This window comes from Carcharodon carcharias, chromosome 5, assembly GCF_017639515.1.
Source record: "Carcharodon carcharias isolate sCarCar2 chromosome 5, sCarCar2.pri, whole genome shotgun sequence".
NCBI classification, from domain to species: Eukaryota; Metazoa; Chordata; class Chondrichthyes; order Lamniformes; family Lamnidae; genus Carcharodon; species Carcharodon carcharias.
This window is the reverse complement of record NC_054471.1, coordinates 108,177,406-108,192,770: the sequence shown is the minus strand read 5'-3', so window position 1 is coordinate 108,192,770 and position 15,365 is coordinate 108,177,406. Positions and strand designations below refer to the sequence as shown.

Below are 15,365 nucleotides of genomic sequence, written 5' to 3'. Positions count from 1 at the left end.
GCCTAGATCATTGTTAGAGGGAATACGGAAAGGAAAAATACTTAATAAGTGAGAAAAGGATTGAGAACTTGCATGTTTAATTGTCGGCTTCCACCAACATGGCGGTCTTTAGAGCACACACGGACTTCCAGCCGTTGCAGGAGTCCGGTGACGTCGCGCATCGGGTGCGCAAGGGCCCCGGGGGTCAGCTGACGGCGCGCAGCGAGTGCGTATGGGCTCTAGAGGGAGCGTGGGTTATCTAACGGCGTGGGTTGCGCAGGCGCATTAGTCTGCGGGAAAAGGTCAGACAGAGATGGGGAGACATGTATTTTTGACGGGCCCTCCAGGTAGTATCAGCCAAGGTTTATTTAGCGGTATTGACGTGTGTGAAAAAAACAACAAAGTAGCAGCGCAAACGGTTATCAAATATGGCCAGGGAAAAGACTGTAATGTTTACTCGGAAAGCACGATCTGAAATCAGGATCTTTTTGCATTCTCTCCCCTTCCTATTTGTGAGATCATTTTGTGTGTAAATTGGCTGCTGTGAATTACATATGACTACAGTTCAGAAATACTTAAACGAATAATGAATGCGGTCGTTTTATTGATAGATTAATTAAGAATAAGCTTTTTAACCGCCCTCTCCCGCAAACTAAAAATGCAGCATAGTAAACATTCACTGTCCAAGGGGGATGCAGTTCCATTGTATGATAGAGACACCAGAAATCCACCATGTCATGTCTCATTATTAGCCTCTAATGTGGAATTAGGCCATTAGAAACAGACCGTGAGACAAGCCCAGCTTCATAAGGGCACAATCAATTGCCTCCCTTGTAACCCCATAAAAAGGGGGGGAACGTTTCTTGACCAGCCCTAAGTGGTTCCATTAACTGGAAAGGCGTTGTGACACTAGGACAACTGGGAAGTCTTGCTACTGGAAGCATAAATGTCATTGCCAATCACCTGGAGACAATAGAATCCATCACAATGAGCCTATGCAAGGTGACAAATGTGACATTTTAAAAAGCCAATCAATACTATAACTTTTTTTTCAAAATACATAGGAACCACAATGAATAAAAACTCCTCCCTGGTCTTTCCATTGTTTAACTTATAAGTGTATTTTTGTTGAAACATAATTTGAATCTTGCTTATTTAAATTTAAGATCAGACCTTTAAGTTGTGAAATAGAATAATGAAATTTTAGAGTGTTTATAACACTGGATCCCTGTAATAGAGAGCAAGAAGTTGTGAGTACAGTAATACCTGTTGTATCTCTGTTTCTCCAGGGAAACTGGATTTACTATTCTTGAGGGGGGAGGCTAGGTTGGCACTGAGAAATCTTGACTTCTTTGCAACTCTATTTCCAAAATAGAAAGTGTTCTGTGATAAAAGCTAGCTACATTTACACAAGACAGTTCTCATAAATTGTTTCATTGCAGCAGGCACAATTATTCCCCCAGCTGTACTTTAAAAATAAGTTGTAAAAACTGCAATTAAATACAAAGGAATACCATATATGTGTTTGCTAATGTTGCCCATATTACTTCTAGGCTTTGGTCAGTAGCTGTGAAGAATCCAGCAGGGAAAAACATCTGTCTGGGTGAGGCATTAAAGCCATTGTATCAATAGGTTGAGTTGTGAACATATGACGACAGAAAATGTTCTATGTTTTTAAAAAATGTACTATATATTATATACTATATAAAAACATACACATGGGGAGTCATGACCAAACACAAAGATGCTCGGTACCATAAATACAACAACAACTGACATTTGAATAGCACCTTTAATGTAGTAAACCATCCCAAGGCACTTTACAGGAAGATAATCAATCAAAATTGTACACCAAGCCAAAGGAGGAGGTACTAGGACAGGTGAGCAAAAGCTTGGTCAACGAATAGGTCTGTTGTACTCTCGAATATAAACAGCTGGGTACTTAAGTGCCCTGGATTTCTTCAGAACATGCAGTAACAAAATACATAGCAAGATTCAAAACATCAATAAAAAGCTATTGCTAAAATGTTGAAGGCACCATTTTGTAGTTGTGATTTAACCTGGTGCTGTATTAAAACAGTACCAGCAGTCTTGAGTCCTGTAGTTCATGTTTGATCTATTGGTCATTCAATTGTTTCATCTTACTTTATGGAGCATAGGAGATAGATGTATGTAATAAAGTGCAAGCATGGGTGAACTTTTCGGTTTTAATTAGAGGAATGTCAGCTTTCAGAATTTTACAAGGAATTTTATTACTTGAATTCAGCATCCCTTTAAATGTGCCTTTTGATGGAAATGAATGAAAGTTTTTCTTCCATTAAGTTTAAAGATTGTGTTATCCGACAATGTATGGTGGACTGGACAGTGAAAATGTTTTTGCATTTTTAAATAATTGTGATTTTTCTTCAGTAAAAACAATTAGCTAGCAATTCAAGAGATTGTTCATTATTGTTACTCAAAGCCCGAACCAGAAGTTGTCATAACTATGCCCACATTATATTTAGTGTTCTTAATAAATGGGCTTTCACATGATAAATTCCTTGCATCTCTAGAGCCATTGAAGGAGATGCTGAGTGGAGGGGTGGCACTTTCCTGAGAAAGGAGAAGGAAAAGCTACTTAATTGTAGAGTGACATTTCTGGGCCAGGGATATTGCTTGGAGAGAGGGAAACCTAAAGAATGGGGAGTGTCTAAAAGTTTAATGCATGTGGTTCTCTTTACTGAAATAAAATTAACATGAAATAGACTAAAGTTACACTAGCCAATCCTATTTATCACTTAAAGAAATTGTTTCATATTTTTCTAGGTATTGGTAAAACAACCTTAATCCACAAAATGATAGATGTGTTGAAGTCTTCTGGGGTTCCTGTTGATGGATTTTACACTGAAGAAGTCAGAAAAAATGGAAGAAGAATAGGATTTGATGTTGTTACGGTGTCTGGTAAGCGAGGAACTTTGTCCAGAATTAGGTACAAATTATTTCAGTTCCTCAAGCCTATTAAAATATTATTTCAAAATAATGAGTTTAGCAGTTTTTAAAAATGATATTTTCCTACTCCTAGCAATGATTCTGGTACTCTGAACAGTAGGCGCTGTGAATATAGAGTTGGTCAGTATGCAGTGGATCTTCCATCATTTGAATGCCTGGTCCTGCCGCTCCTCAGAGAAGTAGGTGAATTATGCTTTTGAAAGATACACTAGTCCTGTTTGTTGTTCATCTGTTATAACTATGGTTGTAGACAATTTTACATAAGGGACTTGCTATAATTATGGAAATTCAAATTTAAATATGTTATGATGTGGCAGGTGATGTGTGCCAGGCAGACAAAATCCACAAGGGAAACTTGGCCACATCATCACAACGGTTTTGCAATTTGTATTTATTACAAGAAGATTTGTGCACTGAATTCAGAGGTAATGAATCCACTAACACCTTTAGAGATTTTAAAAACTATAAAACAAAATATTTATTAACAAAAGATTTCAAGCACATACATAAGATTACAGTTACTTAATACTATAACAAATTCCAAAATTCCTAATTAACCTGATTCCCAACTACACACCCCTTTAAGACAACAGTTAAATAGATTTTAAATTTAAATAATCAAGCCAGCAAGTTTACCACAGCACCCACTCGACAGTGGAATTCCAAAGGCTTTCCTCCACCTTTGGCTACTGGATACAGCAGACTTCTGGAAATGTGGCTGGAGACATCCCCAAGGCTGTTTTGCACACTTCTTTTAGAACTTACATGCCCCCCGCCCCCACAACATAAGATTCCATTCCTCCTTATTTATGTTTTCTCTCGTTTTAATCTGTAAATTCCATTGTTCTGTGTGTCTTTGGAAATTTACTTTTACCATAATATAAAAATCTTTCATGTTGCCAATATGGTCAGTATCTTTGGGAAAAATAAACATACTGCTTGGCCCTGCTTATCTTGTCCGTTGTAAACATCCTATCATCCCTTTGGAACCTAAACAGCTCTTCAGTTATCTAAAAATGCAAATTTCCTTCACATTTCCTTATTTGTTAAGCCCTTGTCCATGTTTAATCATTATTATTTCAACTGCCTTTTACCCTTAACTTCTTTCAATAATTTCAAGCTTGCAGTCTGACTCCAATTCAATTAAATCATACACAGACCCATCTACTCTCTCACCCTTAAACCTACTTTACAATAAACCACAATAATATAATGAAAAAATTTTAATTTCATGACAAGTAGAAGAAATTAATGACTGGTTGTGATAACGGAGAAAATACAGCCCAAAAATATGAACCTTATGATGCCATTAGAGAAATCAATAGGTTAATAGGGTCACACTCTAATTAGTTTCTGTCCTTTAATGCTTGTAGGTTAATGACGGAGATGGCATGGAGAAAAAGGTGTATGTGATAGATGAGATAGGGAAAATGGAGCTCTTCAGTGAACCCTTTATCCAGTCTGTACGTCAAATCCTAGACGGAGTTGGTGCCACCGTACTCGGGACTATTCCTGTCCCTAAGGGAAAACCTTTAGGACTTGTGGAAGAAATCAGAAGCAGAAGGGATGTTAAAATCTTTAATGTAAGAACCTGAATATTGACGTTTGCAACTTGAGTAGGCACTGCTAATTTACTCAAAAGCATTTTTAAATGGTAAAATATTTATGAGCTTTTAGGATTGCACTTCAACACTTGAGCATACAACTACCAAATAATCTTGAGGTAATAAGAACTTCCCATCTACCTTCCTCCAATATTCCCTAGTTTTGAGATGGCTTTGATTATAATAACTATTAACAAATAATTACATTTGTTTTCCAGATTACAAAGGATAATAGGAATAGTATTGTACAAGAGATTGTCACATCAGTGCAAGACTGCAGAAAGTTAAAAGGAAGCTGATTCAAACTGGATGATGACAGGAGAATATGCCATGAGCTGTGCAGATTTCTGTTTGGGGTTTATATTCTTTATGTGCTTTAGATTTTTTTGGCCTCCACACAGCTGCTCCTACAACTTCCAGTGTGCTAAAGTAATACTTTGTTCTTGTATATAAAAGTGGCTATTTGGATTCAAGCTTTTTTCCCAATTTATGCACGTTCTTTAAGTAGTGGTTGGATGCTTACTGGAGCATGTGCTCATTTATTTTGGCGATCTGAACCACATGGAAGCAACAGTCAAGTAATATTAAAGTTTATTAAGAACAAATGTGGGAAATCTTACTTGTCCTCAAAAGTGAACTGATTTAGAATTAAGATATTTTAAATATATAAGCACATTTGAGAGAGTGCCATCCCCTAACTTGCCACACAAACAGCTTTACTGCAGTCCCTGGGAAAATTGAGTTTTGTTTTGTTGGAAAAATTCAATATCAAATATTAAAATTACAAAAGAGAGATACAAATACTGTTTGAATTCAGCCCTGTTTTAAAAAAGCTATAGCCATCCAATCCTGCCTATGTTAGTAAATTCCAGGAAGTGACGTGTTATTGATCAAAATAGTACCTGGTCTGTCTAATACACTGTTTATTTAATCTTCACTATGGCATGCTTTGTTGATGTTGTTCCGCTGTTAATCAATTAACACTCAGATAGTCATGCAGCAGAGTCAAGAGTGAACCAAAGATGTTCAAATGTTCTAAAAATGTTGATATGTGTGTGTGTATAGATATTTATAAATTCAGTTCCAAATCTACATTATCACCTATATTTAATGGAAAATGCAGTATATTGCACCCACTGAGAGTTTTCTATAGATTTCTTTTGTTTTGGCAACTACCTTACTGTTAGTAAACACTAAATTAAACAAAAATTAGATTGCTCATGTAGTCTGACAATCTGGCTGATGCGGCTAGAACCGGGGACACAGTCTCAGAATAAAGGGCAGGCCATTTAAGACTGAGGAGGAATTTCTTCACTCAGAGGGTGGTGAATCCTTGGAATTTTCTACCCCAGAGGGCTGTGGAAGCTTAATCATTGAGTATGTTCAAGATAGAAAATGATAGATTTCTGAATACTAATGACATCAAGGGATGTGGGGATAGCATGAGAAAGCGGCGTTGAAGTAGATGATCAGCCATGATCTAATCGAATGGCGGAGCAGGCTATAGGGGCCAAATGGCCTACTCCTGCTCCGATGTTGCCTCTGAACTGCATGTAACTTCAGAATACCTTGACAGTATTCCAAAAGTGATAGTATTGGATCTGACACTATACATTTGGATATTGGAACATCATAAAACAAAGATACAATTGCATTAGAAGCAGTTTAGAGAAGGTGCAGTTGACTGATTCCTGGGGTGATGGGGTTATCTTATGAGGAAAGGTTGTGCAGGTTGGGCCTACACTCATTGGAGTTTAGAAAAATGAGAGGTGATCTTATTGAAACATATAAGAGGGGACTTAACAGAGTGTATGCTGAGAGGATGTTTCTCTTGTGGCAGAATCTAGAACAAGGGGACACAGTTTAAAAATTAGGGGTCTCCTATTTAAGACTGAGATGAGGGGAAATTTTTTCTCTGTGTCATTAGTCTAGAATTCTCTTCCCTAGAGAGCAGTGGAGACTGGGTTATTGAATACATAGAAGGCTAAGTTAGATTTTTGATTGACAAAGGAGTCAGAGGTTATGGTAGGCAGACAGGAAAACGGAATTGAGGCCACAATCAGATCAGCCATGATCTTATTGAATGGCCTACTCCTGCTCCTAATTTTTGTGATCTTGTACATCCAGCCCCCACTCCCATGGGCTACATATAAAGTTTCAATCCATACTCCCATTACATTGCTCATTCCTCAAACAATGGATATTAAAAGGTATTGGTGTTCTAATTTGGAATTTATCCACAAATGAAACAGCAACATTAAAAGTCACCCCTTCCAAACCTCCAACCCAGAGAGGTTCATATAAATCAGAGGCAAGCATAATCTGCAGATGTTCCTGATGTCCTAACCTTAGCAGTGCTGTAATCTTTTTAAACCTGTAAACTAGCTGCATCCTGTCCTTTGCTCATTTTGACCAGATGTTATTGCTCACCTTTGCTGCTGGTGGGAATTGTGATTCTGGGCATAGAATGGTTGATTATGACGTAAAGAAAGAAAGACTTTTATGTAGCACTTTTCATGACCACTAGATACCGCAAAGCGCTTTATGCCAATGATGTTTTTAATATAGTCACAATTGTAATGTTGGGAAAAAGAAATAACAAACTTCCACCAACCAATGACCTTGGCAGGTCTGTAATGAATTCCTAAGGTCATAAAGCCTTGCAGACCTCAGCGGGTGATTACACTCAACAAAATCTTAAATGTTGATGACGGGCTTGCCTTTTTAATTCTTTGCAGTAAATGGGTGCCAAACTCCAACGGCACAAGGTATTGAAAAGATTTGAATACATGTGTACCTCCACTCAAAATTGCTTACTGCTTCCATGTGCAAGTTGTTATTACCTAACCTTTGTTTTAGCTCAATTTCATTTTTTTCTAGAAACAACTTTGGACATACTGGATAGCTATAAAACCATCTCATTTTATTTGGGTATGAAGTTCTGTTCTTGTATATTATGCATTGCTTGGTTCCAACACGAAGCTTTCACCTCCAGAGTTTTTTGAGATACGTCACAATTTTCTTCTACCACAGAATTTTCTCAGTTCAAGATACCCATCTTCTTCCCTTATCCCCCCACCACCCGAAAAAAAATCACTTGTGGAGAGTTCAAGAAAGAAACTCAAGGTGAAATGAAGCCCAATAGCAGATCCTAGAATCCAAATGTTATTTGTGCTTTCCCTAAAGACATTCCTAAAAGTTTTCAATTTTCTACTGCCCTGTTTAAATCACCTTCATACCAACCACCCACCAAAAATATATTGATGGATTCAGCATGGAACATTATCCAACCACCTAGGACGGGTGGAAATCTGCCAGTAATCTCTTGGTTTTAAATCTGTAAACCACCTGCATCCTGTCCTTTGCTCATTTTGACCAGATGTCAGTGCTCACCTTTGCTGCTGGTGGGAATTGTGCTTCTGGGCATAGCATGGTTGATTCTGCCTGTACCCTCATGCTGCTCTCTGCCCCTGCCCTGCCACACTCAACAGCAATTGTTTCAGCAAGGAAAATCCAGGTCTGAAAGTTCTGAAGTCTGGAAACTAATATTGCCAAGAGAAGTAGATGAATTTTTATGATGTTTCTTTTATTGACACACCTAAATTAGCGGACAGAGGAATGTCATATGGACCAGTCCTTTGTCACTTCCAGCCTTAAGGCCCAGAACTTCCAATCTGGGTCAAAATCCCTGTTTCTGACCCAGATCAGACAAAAGGTTACTTATTTTCCTTCCTACAATTTTTCAGGCCTGTCTTCTGGTGGAGGGTCCTTCCAAACACATGTTTGCAGTGCAGCAATCCTCACAGGGAGTAGCGGAGAGAATAACTAGAAGCCACATCCTGTTTTCATGGCTGTAGCTGCCATATTCCAGTAAGTTGTGTTTAAATGTCCCAAACTCACTTTGAGAATTGCTGAAATAAAGACATTGAAGCTTTTCATCTTGCACTCTTCAGGACACCACAAGAGCAGGGGAAAGCTTCCACTTGCAACGTGAATGTCTTGCAGAGTTGTGAGGCCTTATGACCAACCTGGATATACACATCAGTAACCCTGACAAAGGGACAGGAATAAGCATCCTAAGTAAGCGTGACTATATCAGCAAAGTGCATGCCATCCTTAATGATGGGTCCAAATTTGTATCCATTGGACCTGCCACTCAACATGACCAGACAGCCTTGCTCTAAAGTAAGCTAAAAAAAACACCAGCTGGACTTGTGGAAGAGCAACGAGCTGCCACTTTTTTATATAACAGGGTTCGTCCTCATGGCTCACCGTGTCTGCGGATGGGTTTCCTAAGACGCAAAAGTGATGTCCCTTTACGCCCTATCTTATCTATGACTGGTTCTACACAACATGAATTAGCCAAATGGTTGAGTGAATTGTTACAATTAGTTTGAGCAAATTTTCCATGTACAAGGTGAAGACCATACCAGACTTGCATATCAATATGCAATGCTGTGTCCATGTGCTTATTTGACATTGCTAGCCTATTCACCAATGTTCCACTTAAGGAAGTCATAGATATTTGCACTGCAGCACTAAACCATGCTGATCTAAACCTGAATCAGTATATATTGAACTTACGAACTCAGCAATTCACGCAGTTGAGTTCAGTTTTAATGACGCCATGTATGCAGGAATAGATGGTGTTACCATGGGTTCCCCTCTAGGTCCAGTTCCTGCAAACATCTTTGTTGGGTTCCTTGAGAAACTGGCTTCAATGGAATGAAACCTAATCTCCTACCCCTCACATATTTCTGATGTGTGACGTTTGCTGTATTTAAATCCGCAGCTGGATGTAATAATTCCCTTATATGTCTTAATTGTCTCCATCCTGTTCTCATATTCACCTTTGAAATGAAGCAGTCGAATGAACTCCCCTTGACGAATTAGTTGAGAAATCTGCCGGGTGTTCTCTACCATGGTCTACCACAAGCCAACCTTCACCGGTCAGTATGCACGTTGGGATTCCTGCAGTTTCACATGCTATAAAATTGGTCTTTTTGGCAACCTGTAAATAGGGCCTGAGCCATTTGCTCACCATGCAAGCTTGATGCTGAAATAGGGCACATCAACGGCATCCTGCAGGACAAAGGCTACCTTAATCAGATCATTTCACTGTATATCATGCAAACTCATGAACGGGCCTAAGGCCATCACTTTCAGCCTTGAAAGGTGCCCAGTCTACCTCAGATTACCCTGAAAGGGCAAGGCATCTGAAACATTTGTGCAAAAATGTGAAGCTAGTCGTTCCACGCTGCTACAACACAAGTGGTATTCGCCACTAACAGGATGCTGCTGTCAAGCAAAAAGACATTCTGTCTTTCCTCCAAATGAGGAATGTGGTATATGAATTTCAGTGCTAGTGTGATGCTAGGAATGTAGGCCGTATATTGCAAAGACTGGCAGATTGTATCAAATAGCATGCCCTAACCGCTGTTCACAATGGGCAAGACTGTACCCAACCAGCCCATTTTTGCAAAACTCAAAACACAGTGTCTAACATTTGATGTGATTCTGCGATTGGACAACATTGGCTAAATAATCCCCAGCATATAAAGAATTACTCTGACAACCAATTTAAGACTGTCAGTCAGGCTCGCAGTGTGGCGCATTTGCGTGTACTGGAGGCTACATATATTAATACACAGGGCCCTGTTCTTTGCAGACAGAAAAAACATGCACACACATTATACCTGTTTCAGCTAAACAAAATAAGTAACAGCTATTCGCTGACTCATTCCTCAGGGCAATGCCTTGACCAATCTGGGTCAAGTTGCGTGGTTTAAATTTCAAACAATGCTTGACAGTCAACTATCACTAACTTGACAGTCACTATCACTAGTGCATTCTCCACGGCAATGCCTCTACCAGTCAGAGCCCACTTGCAAACGAATCAGGACTCTCTTCATATAATACAAATGTTGCCTTATATTGGTATTCTTGTGAAGTGTCCTGATGAGTGCAAGACGGAAGTTTTCAACATGTCTCTTTTTCACTTTGAGAAGCTACGGAAAGGTGTTTAAGGTAAAAGTAAAATACTGTGGATGCTGGAAATCTGAAATAAAAACAGAAAATGCTGGCAAAACTCAGCAGGTCTGGCAACATCTGTGGAGAGAGTAACAGAGTTAATGTTTCCAGTTCGTATGAATTTCTTCAGAGCTCTGAAGGTGTTAGATAAGTGGGTGAGGGGGTAGGGTGGCAGGAGGATGGGTATAGGGGTCGGGTGTAGTCGGGAAGGGGGAACTAAGGGGTAGACAGGGGTTCGGGGAGGGAATCAAGGAGGCAGTATAGTTACCCAGGAGTTAAAACTGGTTTTAGTCATTCCAGCTTTTTCTGGATAACTATTCAGGTAAGTAAGTTGGAACCATCCAAAGTCTCCACTCTAACTCAGATTTGCAGATCTTTTTGGATGGTTCCAGATTCAGGGGAATTGCCCATGGAAAGTCCAAACTTCCCAGTCAATACCTGCATAGTCAGTGAGTCCAGACTTCTGAGTGGTCCGCTAGTGTATATTAGGGGTACCTCCAGGTTACGACCATCTGGAGATCGGAAGTCTATGCCTTAGATTTTTTACTTTTGGTCTTCCTGCACTAATTTTGGAACTGGTTTGATCCTGTTCTCCCTGATATATTTTAGCAAAGCAAACAGATTATAAATTTAATAGACTGCATATAAGCATCACAAAACATCATTAAAATAGCATTACAGTATTTTGGATTTATGCTATTCAACTTAAATTCACTATTTTCATAATGGCATGCTAGAGCTGAACTCCAGATTCTTGGAGTCAAAAAGTATCATGAATGAAATATGATGTAACTTAGAAGAAAAATGTCCTATTATATGCCAGATTGGCTCTGAACTAAATGATACTCACTTGGACCTAAGTGAGTTTATGCTAGTAGCTAAAATAGGGTCACCAGCTGTCAAGGAACCTGGGAAGACCTGTCATTGAAGTGCATGAATGGTACTCTTAAAGCTCCCTTAGCAGAAAGCTTGAAATACATGGAAAGAGCCAGAGGCTATTGGAAAGAATCAGGGTAAATATAGCAGGGAGGCAGTAAGTGCTCGGTCTGAAACTGGATGCCTGCTTACACTGAGATAAAAACAAAAAAACTGCGGATGCTGGAAATCCAAAACAAAAATAAAAACAGAATTACCTGGAAAAACTCAGCAAAAAAAAACTCAGAAAGAGTTGAAATATAAGCTGGTTATATAACCAGCTTATATTTCAACTCTTTCTTGGACTCGAACTCAAGTTCTGTCGAAGGGTCATGAGGACTCGAAACGTCAACCCTTTTCTTCTTCACCGATGCTGCCAGACCTGCTGAGTTTTTCCAGGTAATTCTGTTTTTATTTTTGCCTGCTTACACTGTTGGGGGTTACAATATCAGCAGCTTATCAGTGATAGTGGTCTACATCACAATGAACAGATGTCAGAGACAACAGGAAACAATCTATCTTGGTGCAGTGAATCAAAATGATTTGTTGGTTTTAACTTGAATTCCTTGTGGTGGAAGTTAAGGCTGAATGCTTGCATAAATGAGTTAGGATCACCGTTTGTTTTATGCTGGTGGTAATCAGGCGTTTTAAGGGCTAAAATCTGCAATAGCATCTGAATTTAAGTCATTCCAGAAAAGCATTAGATTTAAAAGACATTGGGCGGAATCGTTCCAGATTTGCACTAAGTGGGGTAGTGGGCACGTAAAACGACGATTTACCCACCGACTGCGATGGCGGGTTTTCACACTATATCATCCCAAACCCACCACATTATTTTTCGCTCAGGAAAGACGTCATTTCCATGGCAGGCAGACTCTCATTCACCTGCCTGCCATCACCTCGCTGCTTCATCATGCCTGGCGCCATATTTAAAATCCAGCCACAAGCACACACCTCTGTGCTTCCAGACCACCACTGCTGCACAGAAGACATGGCCCTGAAACTGAAGAAGGCTGCAGCCCCCAGGTTCAGTGACACGCCCCTCAAGCACCTTTTGGATGCCATGGAGGCCTGGAAGGATGTCCTCTACCCCAGCTCTGGCCGCAGGATGGGCCGCAACAGCACTAACCCAGCTTAGGAGGTGCTGGCATCAGTGGTCAGTGCCAGCGCCCTTCAAAAGAGGACAGCTACCCAGTGATACAAGAGGATGAACGATCTCCTCTATTCCACCAGGGTTAGTCACTCTTCTCAATACTCTCAACTCACACATTCACAAACCCATCACACATCCACAGGGTCCTCATTCACTGCCAACTCAAGGGACATCACCATTCACTCTCTCACACTCACCATCATTGTCCTCATCCCATTCAGTAGAGAGATACACAAATAGCTGGGACCTAGCTTTAGAGTAGCTCTGGGATCACAATCTGGTGAGCACATTGCACTGTCTGATCCACAGCAGGTGGAGGCAGGGACTTCCCAGGTTTCTGACACTCAGAGGACTGCTGGAGGCCAGACCTTTGCTGAGTCCAAGTCAGATATGAGCCTCTGGACTCAGTTGCAGTTGCTGGAGCTGCAAAGGCAAGCTCGGGCACATCAGGACGCCCACTGTATTCCTCAGATTGCAAGGCTCAATGGAGGAGTCCGGCTGCCTTCAGTCTGAGGTGATAGCGCCAGCATGCCAATGCACCAAGGTCGGCACTGGTAGGATGGCAGCCGCCATGGAGACCTTGGTCCAGGATGTCGCTCCTGCACTGTTGCATGGGCTCAACTTCATCACTGATGCCATAGTTGGCCTCCAGCAGTGTGTACACGAGAGGGCTACCAGACAGCTCGATCTCACTCCAGCTACCCCTGCTCCTCAAGGAGTCAGCCTGGGGCCCCAGGCACCCATAGGGAGGAGGACCATCGGGTGCACACTCTGGGCCCATCCATCAAGGTAACTCAGAGTGTTGGCCCATCTGACTCCCCTCTTCCTGTGATCTCTACAGCTGCAGCTCCACAGGCCAAGGAGGGTGCCACTACCACACAGCATGACCCTGAAAGGCTAGGGCCCTCCAAGTCTCAGCTTTCCAGAGGACGCCCTCCAAAGTCATCTCAGACAAGACATCGCAGTCAGCAGACTGTCTCCACCTCCACTGTGGATGTCCGGGGAGCACCAAGATGTAGCTAAAGAGTTGGGAAAGTTAAGGAGAATTAGTTGCACAGCCTGGGCATGGGTGTTCACTATTGTCAATAAACTCCCAAGCATGTCTCCCTGCCTATGGCTCCTTGTTCTGGTGAGCAGTGTTCTTGTCAGTCAGATGTGAAACCTTTCTGTACAAGATAAAAGACAGGTGTCTCAGTCCAGGGTCTCTTCCCTGTGCTCTGTGCAGCCTTCAGACCAAAGTGATGGTCCAGCCTCACACTCCCTGGACACATTACTGATGCCTGCACCTCAGCAGTGCTGGCCATTGCTGCCAGAATGTAGTGGACAGGCGCCACAGCGTTCACTCATTCTCTCAATGTGCTCTCAGCACCTTTATGGAGTGGCTGGCCCCCATCACACCAGCATCTGTGATCACTGCTGTGATCTGGCTCCTGAAAGGCTCAGGTGCTCAAGGTGGACAAAGAATCAGATGCTTCTAAAGTTGCATAGCTGCGTCTAAATGAGACGGCAGAACACAAGCGATCTGTCTCATAGACGTCAACAGCACAGAAGGAGGCCATTCGGCCCATCGTGTCTGCGCCAGTCAACAAAGATCTGACTACACTAATACTACTTTCCAGCGCTTGATTCATTACCCTGGAGGCTGGACAGAAGTCCTTGTCTGGAGTCCTTGGCCAGACAGGAGTCAGACATTCTCAGAGGCTATGTGAAGATTAATAGAGTGTCCTCAATGGATGTCATCATCATCTTCCTGCAATCAAGCGACTATTAGGACCTCCACTGTGTCTCCATGACAGAAGCATTCTCACAGAGGGTATTTGCGCTGCCATAAGCCAGACTGGAGTCAAATGTTCACAGATGCGATGCGAGGAACCAAAGGGTCACCTTCCTGCATGTTGTCATCATCCTTCATAAATCTAGCAGCAATGAGGGCCTCCTGAGCATGTCTACCTTCTCTAGCCAGTGCAACGGCCTCATCTCCATCATCGTCTCCTCCAAGGACCTCCTTACCCTCATCCCCATCGGCGTCCTCTTCATCAGAGGAAACTTGCAGCTCCTCCATCTCCTCCTAAGCCAGCTCGTCTCCCCGTTGCAGCACAGCAGACAATGACAATGTGTGACACCCTCTGTGGACTGTATTGCAGGGCTCCACCAGACTGGTCCAGGCACCGGAACCTCATCTTCAACATCCCAATGGTCTGGTAATCAAGTTGCGAGATGCTGCATGAGCCTCATTATACTGTCACTCTGCTGCAGTCCGAGGCTGCCACACGGGTGTCATCAGCCATGGCCTCTGCGGGTAGCCCTTGTCTCCGAGGAGCCATCCCTGCAGCTTTTTGTGGACCCTGGAAGACCCCAGGGATCTGTGACTGACTAAGGAAGTAGGCATCATGCACACTCCCTGGAAACCATGCGCAGACCTGCAGGCTGTGTTTCTGGTGGTTGCACACCAGCTGCACATTCAGTGAATGGAACTCCTTGCGGTTGGTGAAGTCTATGTGTTGTGACGGAGACCTGAGCACCACGAGTGCAGTCGATGGCACCCTGCACCTGTGGGAAACCCGAGATCTGGGTGAATCTAATCGCTCTGGTATCCTGGCTGTCCTGGTCCCGGGCAAAATGCACAAAGTTGTGTACCCTTGCAAAGATGGCATCCATACCTCATGGATGCATTTTTGGGTGGAGGCATGTGATAT

General features: G+C 41.9%; 1 protein-coding gene across 3 annotated transcripts; it reads left to right on the top strand.

Annotated features, from left to right (window-relative positions):
* The first annotated feature begins 209 nt into the window (after positions 1-209).
* Positions 210-7,497, top strand: ntpcr (nucleoside-triphosphatase, cancer-related). 3 transcript variants are annotated; one of them, XM_041188739.1, is made up of 5 exons: positions 210-326; positions 2,785-2,947; positions 3,041-3,146; positions 4,341-4,550; positions 4,790-7,497. In XM_041188739.1, exons 1-5 carry the CDS (start codon positions 293-295, stop codon positions 4,868-4,870), a joined length of 594 nt encoding a protein of 197 aa, XP_041044673.1. In that variant the 5' UTR covers positions 210-292; the 3' UTR covers positions 4,871-7,497. The 3 variants fall into 3 exon arrangements, with proteins under 3 accessions (XP_041044673.1, XP_041044675.1, XP_041044674.1); XM_041188740.1 differs by lacking the exon at positions 210-326 and adding an exon at positions 1,649-1,859; XM_041188741.1 differs by lacking the exon at positions 4,341-4,550.
* The last annotated feature ends 7,868 nt before the right edge of the window (positions 7,498-15,365 follow it).